Source organism: Oncorhynchus masou, chromosome 18 (genome assembly GCF_036934945.1).
Source record: "Oncorhynchus masou masou isolate Uvic2021 chromosome 18, UVic_Omas_1.1, whole genome shotgun sequence".
Taxonomy (NCBI): domain Eukaryota; kingdom Metazoa; phylum Chordata; class Actinopteri; order Salmoniformes; family Salmonidae; genus Oncorhynchus; species Oncorhynchus masou.
Genome location: NC_088229.1, coordinates 29,412,188 through 29,429,087, shown reverse-complemented (window position 1 = coordinate 29,429,087; position 16,900 = coordinate 29,412,188). Strand labels below are relative to the sequence as shown.

The 16,900-nt window shown below is 43.4% G+C and overlaps 1 protein-coding gene across 9 annotated transcripts in view; it reads right to left on the bottom strand.

Annotated features, from left to right (window-relative positions):
• Positions 1–3,307: 3,307 nt before the first annotated feature.
• casz1 (castor zinc finger 1) overlaps positions 3,308–16,900 on the bottom strand; it is a 250,642-nt gene continuing 237,049 nt past the window's right edge. For 7 of the 9 annotated variants that reach the window (XM_064922913.1, XM_064922912.1, XM_064922914.1 and 4 more), the window contains 9 exons: positions 15,858–16,012; positions 15,589–15,711; positions 13,780–14,103; positions 13,032–13,230; positions 11,894–12,065; positions 10,025–10,173; positions 9,115–9,346; positions 7,865–8,182; positions 3,308–6,986 (listed from right to left, as the gene is read on the bottom strand). In XM_064922913.1, the coding sequence (XP_064778985.1) occupies positions 5,689–6,986; positions 7,865–8,182; positions 9,115–9,346; positions 10,025–10,173; positions 11,894–12,065; positions 13,032–13,230; positions 13,780–14,103; positions 15,589–15,711; positions 15,858–16,012 (2,970 nt within the window). In that variant the 3' untranslated portion in view covers positions 3,308–5,688. The remainder of the gene's footprint in view (positions 6,987–7,864; positions 8,183–9,114; positions 9,347–10,024; positions 10,174–11,893; positions 12,066–13,031; positions 13,231–13,779; positions 14,104–15,588; positions 15,712–15,857; positions 16,013–16,900) is intronic. The other 2 variants (XM_064922916.1, XM_064922917.1) reach the window with 1 other exon arrangement.

Here is a 16,900-nt window from a genome sequence, read left to right as displayed (position 1 = left end):
AATATTTATAGATTCACCACTCCCAGAGAATGTGTCATGTTACTGAAAAGAAATGTTACCCAACCTGAAACTTGTAAAAACTCAGGTCTGTCAAAAAAAAATTAAGAAAGCATCAGCTCTAAATGTAGTACATATACTGTGCATAAGCCTAAAACTTGTGGACATAACATGTAATATGTACTGTACACTTCCAGAAATGTGTAATAATACATACTGTAATAAATAATTATATACTGTATCTATTTTAAAGCTACAGGATGAAATCATACTGAATCTTAAAGTCACGATCCCTCTGAGCAACGGTTGCTAAGACGGAACCTTAAAAACAGTATTTAATGTTGTGGTTTGATTGAACAGTGGAAAAAATGTCAAATAGCGGATGAGAAATCTCTTTTAAGATCAGTGTAAAACAACAGTGTTTGATATTTTAAATGATCTCATCTTAAAACTGCTCAAAGTTTTTATTCTTCCATATTAGACTCCAAGGTTCATGCAGTCAGTTGGTTTGGTTACTTTCAAGTCCCTTATATGTGATTCAATAAGAGAAGGTCAAAAGGATACACAAGCGAGGAAAAAGTATATTAATAAATGCAGATTGACAATTGAACTGTTTCTTTTGTGTACTTTTGTCTTAGATATACATTTGTGATTCTATTTTACACATATACACATTCCGTCTGCTTTTGCCTGTTAGTCGATCTTAGTGACCTTATAAGTGCACTTTTCCAACATCTCTTTTTCATCTTGAAATGCCATCACACAACCCCGTAATACTCCTTAAGGGAGCGTAAGAGCATATATAAACAGAACCCCATACGGTAGCGCTGCATGGTTCTGCCATGTGTTCCAGCCTCCAATAAGGTCTAGTTAATGTTAAATTGGCTGAATGTGTGTCCAATTCTCTATTTCCTCTGGGGTCTCTCAATAGCAACAGCTGCTACCAATGGCAAAGCAGCCTTCCTCAGAGGCTATGTCCCAAATGGCACCCTATTCCCTATAAAGTGCACTACTGTTGACCAGGGCCCAAAGTAGTGCAGTATATAGGGAATAGGGTGCATTTGGAATGCACACCAAGCCTTTTTTACCCCATGACCAGAGGTACTCGAAAATAACCCCATACACGTGCCAAAATAGATAAATGAACGCAAAGGGCAGTGGATTAAAAGAGAAGCAACAAGAAGATAGGGTGGGTGGAGAAAGAAAATGAGCCGCTCCTTTCACAATGTAATCTCTCTTGTTCGTAAATGGTTTGTCCGACTTATATAGAATGTGTATGGTGCAGCTAGTGTTCCATCATACATGGGTCTACATGATATGATCAGTGGCAAGTGCAATATTTCTTAGACGGGACATTTTTCTCAAGAGCATTTGCAGTAGTTCCTTTACAGCCATTACTGCTGAACTCAGGACAACCAGACAGTAAGGCCAGGGCAATCAAATATCAATAAATCTTTCGGTAGTGGCCGTCCTCTTCGGACTTGGCTGTACAAAGATGTATCTTCATCCATGACTGTAGAGACAAGGCCACCTGCTTTTCCTCTGCCCCCCCCCCCCCCCTCCCTCCCTGCCTGCCTCCCTCACATTGTGAACTTAATAAAAGCTGCCATTAAGAAGCGCTTCATCTGTTTGGGGCCTAATCTGCCTCACAGCCATCATGTGATCACATATGCACTGCACACCTGTCGTGTGTGTTCCCAGGGACGATCGTCTCTTCACTGCTGCTGTCCCCTTGCACAAACTGTTCTTGGCACATCAACCTGGGACAAGCTGAGGCAAAGACACACACACGTACATGCACTCACATGCACGCACGCACACACGTGTATACATGCATGTGCTCCACTCACATTGGCCCAAACATGTCATGCAATCAAGAGTCATCATCAGCCTATAAGTCATCATTAAATAACGTTTCATGTTCTTACTGGACTGTTAAAAGACAACATTGAAACAGGCCATACATCTATTTTTGTTCAATACATCTTTATTTTATTGAGTGAAAAGCTCAACCCTTGCATAAGACATGCAGAAAGAAAAAAAATGAATATAGCACATTGAAGGACTAAACAGCACTAAATCAAAGTGGTAAATATGCAGTGATGAACACCAGTGCAGAGGGCAGCAAATTCAAGTAATTTAAAATACTTTTCCATTAACTTCACTGTCTACTTTTCATACAAAATGTCTGATTTGTCTCCCTGTGTGGTTGTGAAATAAAACCAAAAAGAAAATGAGCTAGAGATGGCTTTTAGTCCTGGAGTGCAAAATATTTGACAACTTTTCTCTATTTGTCTGCCACCAAGCCATAGTAGTACACTGCTTTTTGACTACATTATTACGCAACAGAGAAAAGACATCTCATTTAGTTTTTCTTTCTGTTTTCATGTCATCTTTTTCCCCGTTAATTAAAACGGTAAAGCAATCTGTCGTTTCAGCAGCAGCCTATGTAGGATTTGGAGGTTGTTTCCGTCTGGTTTTTGTGTAATATAATTTTCATGTTTATTTTTTTCCTTCTCGTAGATTATATACAGGATGCCAGCTGGCTGACAGATGGTGATGCCTTTACCCGTTTTTTATTTAAAGAAACATCACAAGGAAGAGGAGGAGGAGAGACGGCAACAGCTGTAGGCTGAGGGAGGACAGACACCACCAGAGCGGCGCGCTGGTCATTGTGTGTCACTGAACGAGAGGAAGGGACCTAACAGCACAAAGCTCACAAAGAAAAAACCCCACCAGAAACTAAAAGTGTACTCCTTTCGTGAAGAGACAGAGACCCATCTTGTTGGCACCAGCAAATTTCTCCTTTCATCCCCAGACTATTCCCATTTCAAACTCTGAATTGTATTGGTTCTGATTGGTTAAACTCTGACCAGAGGCGAGCCCTCATTGGGCGGCCTGACAACAAATATTGTTGATTCTCTGCTATCTGCAACGATGCAGATGTTTCACTTGAATGTCTACTGGGACAAACGTTTACTTCAATGTCTACTGGGACAAAATCATTTGGAAGAATAGAACGAGGAAAGGTCACATGAAGCGAGGCTTTGTAGCTCTAAGCGACCAGAGCAGTTCCACAGGTCTCTCTGTTATTAGCGGTCTCTATCCGGGGGGAGAGAGACTAGCCAGACACTAAGTATTATCACAGAACGAGAGACCAGTTCTCTGCCCTCATGACTTGCTCCAGATACCGTATATGGGTTAGTCTCTCTCCCCATGAGGTTTTGATAGTGTCAGTATTCTGGGACTTCCCCCTCAACATATGACCCCAGACGTCATCGGGCTACAGCACTACTAAGCAGAACATATGTATCGTTATAATAATTATGGTTTCTTTATTTTCAACTTTTTACAAATCCTGCTATTTTACACACACACAGGCACACACATAAACTGTATTCAAGTGCACAATATCTTCCAGCCAAATAGCTATTCCCAAAATGTTGTCAGAAAAACTAAAATAAATAAAAAGTGATGCACTGCCTTGCATTTGAGTCCGTGAGAGAGGCATGTACGCCCACAGCAAAGTAAAATGTCAAAGAAAATATCAAATTATGGAAAAACTACAAGCACACACAAAAATGACAAACAGAAAAATGAATAAAACCAAGTGTTAAATAAACCAGAAATATCCATTAGTAGGTCTAAATCAGTGTTTTTTTTTTGTATTAGCTTTGAAAATGTCAAGGTAAAAAACGGAATCCCCTTACTGCCTTCAGTGCTACAGTATGGCAAGGGTCCTAACAATGTTTACTGACTTCCTCTAGAAATCTAAGGGGGGGAGAAAAATTATATTTAAAAAAAGGTCACACACACACACAAGCAAACTATAGTGGGGTTATTTCAATGTTTGACTTTTTATTATTCATTTCTCCTTTAATTGTTTTATTTTTAAAGGAAGCTGTTCATCAAAGAGCATTTTGTTCATATATAGTCTTTTTACAGAAGAAAATACTGTACAACCTTTTTTTCTTCTCTAAACAATATTTTGGATAACAATCTACACACATAATTCCCTATATTATGATTATTTTTTCCAAAGCCATATTCAAGAAATAATTCATCATAACAATTTTCACCCACCAGTAAACCTGAAGATAGGTTAGACTAACGTGTTTTGTGTGATAATTTAGTACTACAGTATCTGAGCATTGTCATGTTTTTAATAATTAATTGAAATCACAGTTTTTCTTATTAGTGTCGTTATTAGGCCACCATAACTCGGGCATGCCCATTTCATATTTAAATCCTCCAATCACAGAAGCAAATAAAATCAGTCCTTACTTTAAATAAAACACAGAACAACAGTTCTTTGTCACACTTAACAACTATTTGTGCATCAAAGCAAAGTGAACTAAAACGTCATCTTAAAGCAAATTCCCTGTTAAAAGATGCATGCCATATTTTTTCTGAAGATAAATCTAAAAAAGTGCTAGAACACCCTAAAAATGTCTCATTTGCAAGGTCACATAAATATTAAATAAAACCGTTACAATAGGCGCTAAACCACAGCCATAGTAAATGGAAAACAAAATGTCCAACATTGACACATTTTGCTTTCTGTCTGTACATTTGAAACAAACACTCCCTGACGCTACCTCTGTCATTCCTCATTGCATCTGAGTGACTCATCTTTTCCTCTGGTCAGTTCATTCAGACCCCCAGCTAGTTAGTCATGATGGTTCCTCGCCTAGTTCTAAATCAATATTCCGAGCCGTCGGATTTTACTATGCAAGTATAACGCAATCGTAATGCAATGATGCATATGGTAACAAAAATATGTTTGAATATCTATCATCGTTTATATAAAAGTGCACTATCCAAATGCAAACTTAATAGGTTCCTCGGCAGGGGGTAAGGGTTACAATTGCAAGTCCACAAGCTTGATTTTGGTGAGAATTTAACATAATTTCCCAGGGAGCTGCATACACAGAGCAATGCTCGCTCAGAGATCTATGCCCATCTGCAGTTGAGACTGAGGACACAGTCACTGGTCACTTCTATTTGAAAATGTACATTGAGAACGAAAAATAACCTTGCAAAGGATGAAGAGAGAAGGGTACAAGCCAAAACACTAATGCAGACCCCTGCACTTAATGTAGTAATAATAATAATAATAATAATAGTAATAATAATAATATTAATACAGAAATAGGATCAAATGTTCAAACACATTCTGCTTTAGAACTTTTCCTCAATGTAATTTAACAGTGATGTCTTTCCCTTTCATTGTTAACAAGGGTCCTGCAGCTCATGTAAAGACTGCACCAGTCATTTCCTTTGTATATAAAAGTTCACACACACTTACGTATATAGTTATATAGAGATTTTTTTTCTTATCGTTTTTTTCCACGCACAAAAAAGGTTAAAAATAAAAGTAAAATAAATTAAAAGTCAAACATGCACGCGCACAAAAAGACTGCTGTGTAGTAAAATGTTTACATTGCTGCCCCACGTGTAAAACAGGGCCTAATTTGTTTGTTTCTCTGTTCATTTTTTTATGCATAATTTAATTTCTATTGTTGGTCATCTTGTAAACATCATCATAAATCATTTTGGGCCATAATTTCTTGTTGTTGTTGTTGTCTTCTTGTTGTCATCTGCAGTGTCTCTAACCTTGATAAATGAGGCCACTTGAATTTGTTTGTTCATAGTATACAGGATACTTCTTCTTCAGTGTCAGAGTATCTTTCATGGGTCGGCCTCTTGCTTTTCCAGTTGGGAAGTGTCAGTGTGGTTTAAGGAAGCTTCAAAACTCTCGTCATTGTCCTTGTTGTCGCCGTCGGGCTGTGGCATCGAATCTTCGTACGAGTCAGTGTTCAGATCCTCCTCCGCCTCATCCTCATCCTCCTCATCTTCCTCTGCATTGGCCTCTTCCTCGGGTGACTGGTCATCTTCGGGGTCGCCCGATGTTCCCGTGGTGTCATCCTGAGGAGCGGGCAAGCCCAGCGGTGGCATGGGGTTGGGCCCGGCAGCCATGGTCAGGCTCGGGTCATGGTGATGCTGCATCTTTTTGCTCAGGTCCAACGAGTCATTGAGGCCCAGGCCAGCGGCGTTCTTCAGGAAGAACAGGGAGCTGCTGGTGTCGGTCCCCAGGTTGAGGGAGCTGTCCAGACTGACCAAGGAGGTTGGATAGGGGTGGTTGTAGTCAGATGCCACGCTGGCTGGGGGGTAGAGCATGGAGGGGGCATGGTTGTTGTTGTTATGGTGGTGATGGTGGTGGTGGGAGAGTCCTGGGAGGCCACCGGGCGAGGCTGGAAGAAGGCCCATGGAGGCGTGGGGCACCGCGGACACTCCTCCCGTCATGTGGTGCGCCCCCTCCTGCCGGGGAGACACCGACGGCAGCTCACCGCGCTCCTGCTTCTCATGCTTGCGCTTGTGGGAGTCCATCTGGGACATACCGACTACAGTGTGCTTGCACTCGGGGTAGGTGCAGTGAAAGTGTGAGCACTTGAGCTTGTATTTGCAGTCGGCAACCTCGCAGTCAGCGCTGGAGCTGAACTGGCAGAAGCCAGCGGCGCTGATCACATCTTGCTTGCCATGGTGTTTGCGGTGGGCAGTCACCTTGGTGCTGTCCGTGCAACGGAAGCTGCAGCGCAGGCAGTGGAAGTGGGTGCTGTTGCCGGAGAACTGGCAGTCGGAGAAGTTGCAGCTGAGCGATGACTTGAAACGCTTGAAGTCGTCCAGGACCAGGTTGTCCACGCGGTCGTGGTGCTGCGCATGCTTGTACATGTGCGTGCGGCCGCAGAACTTGTAGCCGCAGTTCTCGCGGGTGCAGTGGTAGTGGGTCACCTTCAGAGAGAACTGGCAGCCGGAGTCCTTGCAGTCCTCGTACAGATCATAACGGCGGAAGCCCTCCAGCATCATGCCCTCGTCCAGCATTTTGCGAGCAGAAGCCGTCTTACGCCGCTTGCCGAAGGGGGACATGTCCTCGATGATCCAGAAGCGTTTCTTGGCGCCGGTGGCCGTAGGGATGGAGATGGTGTTGCCTACAGAGAGAGGAAAGAACATTAGGACTCCACAACTGATCAACTTTTAGTGGTACAGCACACTAAACAAGCTGGGCCAAGGGGGAATCTTCCTTTGCGGAATTTCTGAGAGGCTGTCCTACATTCCCAATTGTATATTGTTTTGTCTTTACAAATTATTGAAGAAGAAGGGAAGGGGGGGGGTTAAATGATAGATTGACTTTGCTGCTAATCGGTACTTGACATTTTTACTGGGTGTCTACAGCCTCCAAACAGTGGCAGAGATGTGGATCTTGGCGGCCCCTCTTATCTGCCTTTGGTTTACGAGGGGTAGCCTACCTTGCCGAGTCCCCTGGAGTCACTGCTAATGATGTGATCCCTGTTCGGCTCGACAGGAAGCAGGGGCCTCGATAAAAGTGGGGGCACGATTAAAATAAGAGGCGGCTGATGCGCTGCCCATTAATGGAAGCTAAACAAGGCCACGGCTTTGGACTACAGGTGCTGAATTTACAGTGCTGTTTCCACAGCCTTGTAAATACCAAAGGGGGACACTGTGCATAACCTGCGTGTAATGGAGACGTAAGACCAAGCTCCATGAGAATAAGGGAATGGCTCAAATGGAAAATAAAGATTAAGCAAACAAAAACATTTCTATGTCTCATCTAGACCGTATATCCTGACTTTTTCAGGCTAACTTACAGATGTTTTCCCAAATGTTCACCTTTTCACAGTTTTCCCAAATAATGTTTGTATGGTGACTTTCCCCATTGACTTTCTTTCGAGCTTCAACAACAATTTTGAGAAGTCATACTGGATCAAACAAGTACACACTGAAGTAGACTACATCTACACCAATTGACACTGACAGCTACAATGTTGGTTTGCGTCGGGATAAGTACCTGCAGCATCCTGCACTATAGGGACGTCATTTTTAACCGGAGACGGAGTGGCAATGATGGGGCTGAAAGCTGGTGTGTTGGTTGGCATGACAACACTCCGAGTGGCTCCGAGAGAGGCGCTGAGCAGAGAGTATGACAGACAGGATGGAGAGACGAGATATGGGAGCGAGGGAAGAGGAGGTCGGAGGAGGGCAGGAGGGAAAGATGGAGCCTGAGACTGAAGTCCAGGCTGAGGAGGAGGTGGTGGAGGAGGTGCGTTTTGGGGAGCGCTAGGGTCAGCGGGGGTAGAGGGAGCAGTAGTGACCGGGCAGCCTGGTCCTGGAAAGACAGGATGACCAGGAAGTGTAGAAAGACAGGAAGGGAAACAGACAGACGGGTAGACGCAAACACACACAGACCCATTCAAACACACACAGACCCATTCAAACACACACAGACCCATTCAAACACACACAGACCCATTCAAACACACACAGACCCATTCAAACACACAGGGAAGGAAGGGAAAAAGGGAAAAGATAAGAGAATGATACAAAATGAAGCCGAATCAAGAAAGCAAACACCAGCCAAAGCAACAATGATGAAAATGGTGGATAACATTTGACACAAAATAATGGAAATGTGAAACTCATTTGATGAAGGCAAGATCAGATTTTGAAAAGCAGAGAATCTGAGAAGTTTGTTGCCACAGGGATAGCTTTCAGGTAAAAGGGAAATGTAGTCTACTATATCAAACTTACATTGCCATAAGTTATTACTGTAGAAAATGAATAATAGAAAATAAATGGCCTCCGAATAAGAGAACAGTTACTTTATGGATTTTTATTGGTTTCCCACTCTTCCTATTGTTAGATTTTTTTTTTGTAAAAATGGAATCCACTACGAAATGAGGAAATTATGATTTTGATGAGATATGGACATGAATTGACATGGCTGTGTCCTGTGAGTTCTAATGGTACTGTAAATGACGCTGGATTTACAATACAAACACACTACTTCATTCTAACTTCATAACCAAGTTTTACTTGCTTCTTTAATAGAACTTGATAGACAATTTACTTTCACTGAAATTAAACAATACCGCCATCATTTCACTAAGCAACACCGTCCATAAATCCATTGTTTTTCTTGTTATCAACTCTACAGTATGCATTTGTATGCAAGTTGCTATGGCCACAATGTTAATACTCACTCCTCAACCAGTCTGGCTAACCCTAGCCTCTATATCCTGCCCCCGCTCCTCAACTCACCTGCTGGGGAGCTTTCATTGCCCACGGGAGTGCTGCTGCAACTGCGGTCCTGATTGGAGGACTCAGAGGAAAGGCACAGGGGGCTGCCCCCGCCCATGTAGTCCATGTAGTCATCCGTCTCGTCCATCATGCTGGAGAACCCATGGGTCATCCCCGGGTGGCTGCCCATGAGGCCCGAGCCCATGCCCGACAAGTGCTGCATGTCATCGGCCCTCTGGCCATGGGACACCACCTATAGAGGACCACACAGGGGCGAATACATATTGTAGGGAATGTTCCTCACACAGGATTCTTCTGTTTTAAACATATTTATTGACATATTTAAATGTAGGGATTCCCCATTTATGTAAGATGTTCTCTCATGGGGCACCAACTGTCAGGCATATGTATACTGGCACCACATCACCATAGAGTACTGATATAACAATGGCATTGCTGGCGGTGGTTTGCATATTGCAAGTATGTAAAAACACAGTTCTTTAGAGACACTTTTAGTGGAAAAAATGTACCTCCATGATACTTTTTTTGAGAACGACAGCATTTTAGCGGCAAATCCCATAGATACACTGTAACATGAAGGTTAAAACAAATAAAACATGTACAGTGTCACCAAAGGTGTTCATTACTCATTATCCATGCATCTGACTCGGGAATCAGGAAGCACAATGGAAAATTATAAAACCCAAAACCTTATGACATGATCTGCCACAGTCACATTTTTCAGTGAAAGGGTGTGTGAGGAACTGCGTGTTTTTGCATACTTTCAATATGCAAACTATCACCGGCAATGGTCCTATGGAAACTCCCCACATATTTGTCTTAATAATTGCACTGTTCAGAACATTATGTGGCGCGCGCACACACACACACACACACACACACACACACACACACACACACTTTTCGTTACCTGGGATGGAACCCTGTCAAAGTTCTTTCCCAGCATTCTCCTCATGTGTTTGCGGGAGTGCGAGGTCATCTGGTGCTTGAGCAGGAAGGAGAACTGGCAGCTCTCGCGGATGCAGTGGAAGTGACTGTTCACCTGGTTGTACTTGCAGCCTGCAAAGAGACAATGACACGGTTTCTATCACAAGGTGAAGAAATCAACTTTTTTTATTTGTTACATATGACGTTTTCACAGAGTTTAACTCAATGCTACGTGAGAAATGTGATGTTTTCACATATGAATTTGGTATTGCCTGGCACATTTCAGAGATTCGCCCAAACTACAATTCAAAGCAGCTGTAAATGTCAGTTATTGTACAATGTGAAGTGTAAGTGTCCATTTAAAGATGTCCTCTAACTAGTTCTGAAAACCTGGTAAAATCCTGTCTTTAAGAAGCTCCACTTTGGTTTAGATTCAGCATCATGACATAGCAGGGACAAAAACAACCGTATATGTAGGAGGCATATTAGATTAGATGACTCCAGTGTCACACTGAGCCAGTCTAGGCTGCCGTGGACTAAACCTGTGGAGCTATTTTATTACAGTGACATCCTTTATTCAATTAGGAATTTACATAAATACATTATCATATGCAGTGTAGGCCAATAATGCACACACCCCTGCAAACCAAAGTAAATATACAATTATTCCCATATTAAATTCATTTTTCAAAATCGAGCCATTGTTGTCTTTTCATTTTTTGTGCCATGGCACTGTTGTGTTGTTGTTGGATTCTTACTCTTTTATTCTTTTCCTCACTTTTAGGGAGCCATTTTCGAATTGCTTCATGATTTCAAATTAAACGTTGGCTCCTCCAAATATCGTTATATAAAAGCAGGCAGAAATAATTGAAAGAGCAAAATGCTGGGCAGGTGCTAGCATGTCAGTAACCATGGGACCAGGTGCACGAAACAATAGCTTTTGTACATAGTAACACTGCACATATACTTTAACCATGCAAAGTTGAGTCAATAACTGAAGCCACTGACATTCAGGGCCTTTATGAGACCTTTCCAGGTAACTTAATCGGCCGTGTTCAGTTGAATGTTGCTGCCATGGATACCACCAAACCCATAAATGTTTTATAACTTGAGTGCTTGCTTTAGTGATCCCTTTTACCTTTAAAAAAACTAAACAATACAACGGGGCTGATCAGGATAGAAGACAGGAATTCATTTTTTCTCTTTTTCATTTGTGTTCAGAAGAACTTTTTAGAACAGCCAGAAATAAGAGATGACTTTTAAAATGATTTGGGAATGATGATGAGGGGTGACTGAGAAAAGTACACAGCAAACACAAACAAGTATGTAATCGTTCATTTCTGACAAGATTTTTTTTTTTTAAACAACCTTAGTGGGTTTGTCCCTTATAAATATATACATATGCATTCAAGTCTAGTATAACATATAGCCAGACATTTAAGTTATATGAGAAAGAAAGCAACAAATATATATGTTACAGCGCCGACAATGTAATCACTAGGAAAATAAGGTTTCACATTCATAGTGCCTATGCAAAACATTCCATAAAAAGTTGAGTACGAGCCAGACTTGTTTTATGCCATGTGAATTGCTCTGTGATAGCGTGACAATGTGTTTGCCAGGATTGGGAGCAGCTCTCTCTGTGACAGTTGAGGCGTATAGAGAGAATATCTGCTCGGAGCGTCCGCAGAAAATCAATGTGGAAACATCACTACATCTCTCTTGATTTCACACCCTTAACCCTTACATCTCTCACTGGCCTAGCAGTGAGAATGAGAAAGAGAAAGAGGGAGTGAGAGAGTGAGAGACAAAGAGACAGAGAAAAAGAGACTAGTTTAAATTGAAAGCTTACCTAGCCTGCCACACTCCTCTCTCTTGGTGAAGTATTTGAAGCCATTGGCGGCGCGTCTCTCTGCCTTCTCATGCTTCTTGACATGCCAGGGAAGCTTGGTGGTGATGTTGGTGACAAAGTAGCAGCCAGATCGCAGACAGTGGTAATGGCCCCTCATTCTGAACTCACAGTGCTGGAGGAAGGAAGGCAGAGAGACAGAGGGGCGGTCATCCTAATGTAAGACTGGGAAACAGGCTAGAACAATGACTTTAAACCTAAGTTGCTGCTGATCGACTTGACTTGTGGATACAAACTACAGAACAAAATGTTGCGACATAAGCTTGCTGAATTCCCAACCAGCTTCTGTTCTGATGTCTGATCAACGAATCTTCTGTTTCCCTATTTGTATTGATTTATAGTTACTGCAGGTCCTACAATAAACAGATTTTGGGGTGCTGCTGACTGCTCAAATGGACATCTATTTTACTCTACTCAACCAACAATTCACACCTTGACACCAACTACCCCCTTGTACATTTGGAAGGATCAGTCTATCAAATACTCTCTAACCCACCCCTCCCTTTTTTAAACTTGTCTCCACACCACTATCTGCTTCTGGCCTGTGTCCCCCATAGGAGCCAGGCTATATAGGATTATCTTATCTCAGTTCAGGTGGGTAGGGGGAGGGAGGGGAGGAGGTGGATATGGAGGAGGGGGGGCTAAGTGAGAGGATGATTTTAGACACATTATTAATGAAATAAAATACAAAAAAATCCTCCAAATATTGGCTCACGAGAGGCAGGCAGGAGCCTCCATTAAGGGGTTTAATTTAAGAAACATTTGCCAAATTTTACCCTATTCAAGACAGCCTTGTTTATTGTGCGGCTGACAATGATTTATTAGGTAATATCAGCGAAATTGGCCTTTTCTGAGGGGAGAATGCGGCAGTCAAAATGACATCATTGACATATAAACAGACATTACGGGGTGAGTCGACTGTCGTCTCCCAGCAGACAGAAGACAGACGAGGAGCGGTTCTGAAAGACTGGAGTTAAATCACCTCAAATACAGGTCTAATAGATTGTATACTTCATGGTTAGAAAACTTGATGATATGACAGTCATTTGCTGGTGCTTGGAGAGGGAAGGTGGGGACCTACCTGGTTGGGACATAGACACTGGAGGGAGAAGTAGGAGAACTGGTCTCGAACGTTGACCAGGTGGTTGTTAGGGTTGATGTGGTCCAAGCAGTGGGATTCGGCCTTCCCCGAGGTCTTGCAGACGTACTTGCAGTTCCCGAAGAGACAGTGGAAGTGGACCTTGTTGGAGTACTTACAGTCAGTGGCCAGGCAAGGGTCACTGTATGAACAAAAAACATAAAAGAAAGGGGGGTATGTTCAATACCTTTTTCTAAACAGAAATAGGACAGGGCTTCTGTACTGCGGTCATGGAGGGATGAAATGCTTCTGGGTTTCATTCTGTCCGTCTAATCAGGGACCTGGGACGCCAGGGGAGTGGACTCTCTGACCAATCAAATATATCATTATTAGTTATACCAGATGAATGAACTACCAGGTAGATAGGAACACCAGCCGTACTTTGGCACTCGAGGGCTGGAAATTGAATAGCCCTGGAATACAGGATCTCCAATGTCCAAGAATATCAAAATCCACACATCTATAACATTTCATTTAAAGAATATTGCCATGACAGGTCATGACAACCTACATTGCTTAAACCTACGATTCTTAAAACATTCTTTCATTTTATAATTGTATTTTTTGTGTAGCCTAATGAAAATACAACTTGTCATGTCAGTGGTCAGTGATTTTGCCTGAACGTGTTCAATAAAGGTGCTCAAGTCAAAGTGTTTCATGCGTGTTATTTGCAAGTCTCACGGTCCCTTACTTGTCCTGGAACTGCAGGAAGCCCGGTTTGACCTGCGGCTTGGCGTTCTCCAGAGAGGTGGTGGCCAGCGGCGAATTGGCAGGCAGGTTAGGCATGGAGGCATTGAGCTGTGGGATGCTGCCCGTCAGCTGCTTCCATGCCAGCAGTGAGGGGGAGGAGCCATAGCCGCCGCCTGACGATGATGACATGTTGGCCACGTCCATGGCGGGGTTGTTAGCCATGGAGACAGGGGCGGTGGACTGGTGGGATGCTCCGTCGCCGCAGTCCTTGACTTTGTTGAAGTGAGGCTCTGATTTCACCTTCAGCGTGGCTCGTAGGTGGAAGCTGAACAGATGGACATGGTGGGGACACACTAAGTCAGATCTTTCATTCAGTCATCGACTCAAATTATCGGCTTAACATTTGTATAAAGCTTTCTAAGCAAAATTGCTTTTACACAATGGACTGTAATAAACAACCAATACTATAATGATCATCATGATAAAATACATTTGCCTCATTATTAAATATACAGTATGCTTTTTTTATTGTATCAACATGGGTTGGGTTGACCGTTGAGATGCATGAGACGCTACGGTCACAAGACGCAGACCTCCTAATTGTCCCTAGAATTTCTAAGCAAACAGCTGGAGGCAGGGCTTTCTCCTATAGAGCTCCATTTTTATGGAATGGTCTGCCTACCCATGTGAGAGACGCAAACTCGGTCTCAACCTTTAAGTCTTTACTGAAGACTTATCTCTTCAGTGGGTCATATGATTGAGTGTAGTCTGGCCCAGGAGTGTGAAGGTGAACGGAAAGGCTCTGGAGCAACGAACCGCCCTTGCTGTCTCTGCCTGGCCGGTTCCCCTCTTTCCACTGGGATTCTTTGCCTCTATCCCTATTACAGGGGTTGAGTCACTGGCTTACTGGTGTTCTTTCATGCCGTCCCTAGGAGGGGTGCGTCACTTGAGTGGGTTGAGTCACTGATGTGATCTTCCTGTCTGGGTTGGCGCCGTGGCGGAGATCTTTGTGGGCTATACTCGGCCTTGTCTCAGGATGGTAAGTTGGTGGTTGAAGATATCCCTCTAGTGGTGTAGGAGCTGTGCTTTGGCAAAGTGGGTGGGGTTATATCCTTCCTGTTTGGCCCTGTCCGGGGGTATCATCGGATGGGGCCACAGTGTCTCCTGACCCCTCCTGTCTCAGCCTCCAGTATTTATGCTGCAGTAGTTTATGTGTCGGGGGGCTAGGTGCAGTTTGTTATATCTGGAGTACTTCTCCAGTCTTATCCGGTGTCTTGTGTGAATTTAAGTATGCTTTCTCTAATTCTCTCTTTCTTTCTCTCTCTCGGAGTACCTGAGCCCTATGACCATGCTTCAGGACTACCTGGCATGATGACTCCTTGCTGTCCCCAGTCCACCTGGCCGTGCTGCTGCTCCAGTTTCAACTGTTCTGCCTGTGATTATTATCATTTGACCATGCTGGTCAATGCTGTTATAATCTCCACCCGGCACAGCCAGAAGAGGACTGGCCACCCCTCATAGCCTGGTTCCTCTCAAGGTTTCTTCCTAGGTTTTGGCCTTTTCTAGGGAGTTTTTCCTAGCCATCGTGCTTCTACACCTGCATTGCTTGCTGTTTGGGGCTTTAGGCTGGGTTTCTGTACAACACTTTGAGATATCAGCTGATATACAAAGGGCTATATAAATAAATTTGATTTGATTTGATGAGCCCTATGGCTGATGCTGATTCTGAATCTGCAGAGCCAGAAGAAACATGCCTATGGTACAGTGTATCACATGGACTAGTCTTCTGGTGCAGTGCCACCACACTCACTTGGCGTGTTTAATGGCTCCGTCCATCGTGCTGAAGAGCGCCCCGCAGTCCTCCACTAGACAATGGAAGTGGACCTTCTGCAAGAAGTCACACTGAGCCTCGCAGAAGTCCTCCGTGTCAAACCTGCACCCAGCAACAAAACAGAGAAGAGATACAATTAGTATAAAAAATGTTTTTATAATAATAAAAAAAGGGGAAAATAATTCAAAAACTACAATGACATTTTACCCCTCTGAAGCATTATAGTATTATTTGAGCTCTTCAAGTACCTGCGCAGATATGTCCTCCAGAGCTCGCTTGGTTTATCTGGCATGGGCCTCTTCATGATGCGGCTCAGGTACTGTGCTGCCTCTGAGGTGTCGGCCCCTTGGCCGATCTCCATCTCCGTCTTCAGGTTCAGGGCACTGAAGAAGCCGGCATTCATCTGCAAAACACACAGCACACAGTTAGCTGAGCGCGGGCCTACACACACACACACACACACACACACACACACACACACACACACACACACACACACACACACACACACACACACACACACACACACACACATATAGGTACACGCACACACACAGGCGTGCAAACACATACACACACAATCTCACGCGAACAAACACGCACACACACACTTTGGCAGAGCGGAAGCTCAGCCGAGTTTACAAACAGCCGGCTTCTGCTTGAGCACAGGCCAAGTGCGCATGCCAAGTGTCCACTGTGAGCGATTGTGCGTGCTTTATGTGATGTGGTGACTCGGAACGGGACCCCAAAAGGCCTACATGAAGGGGAGAGCTGTAGGACATCTGATCATCAAGCCCCTCTCCCGTCAGGCCTCAACGGCCGCTTTGTGGAAACCACTCATGAGTGTGTTTGAGAGTGTTCCTGATACAAGAATACAAGCAGAAGGGCAAGAAAAGCCCCTTAGCCGGTAGTGTGAGTGAGTTTGCCAAATGGAGCCAGAAAACCCTTTAAATCATCAAGGTAATGGGAACCACCCGCACATTTGTATTAGTCAGAAAATATGTATGATTAAAACAATGTCCATTTCAATCTTCACAAAATCACACATTTAAATATCCCTCAGCAAACATTTACTCTTTTTAAAATATGAGGGTGACTGTTTCTCTTTTTCCCCCCCGAGTTTTTAATCAAATAATTTACCAACTCCATGAATAAATATAGAGTGATAGGAAGCCGGGGAAGAAAAAGGGAGAAAGGAGGAGGGGAAAAAATGGATGTCGAGTTCAAAACAGCTCATCAAAAAACAAACATCTCTATATATCTGGCATGGCACCCAGCTCCTGGTTCATTA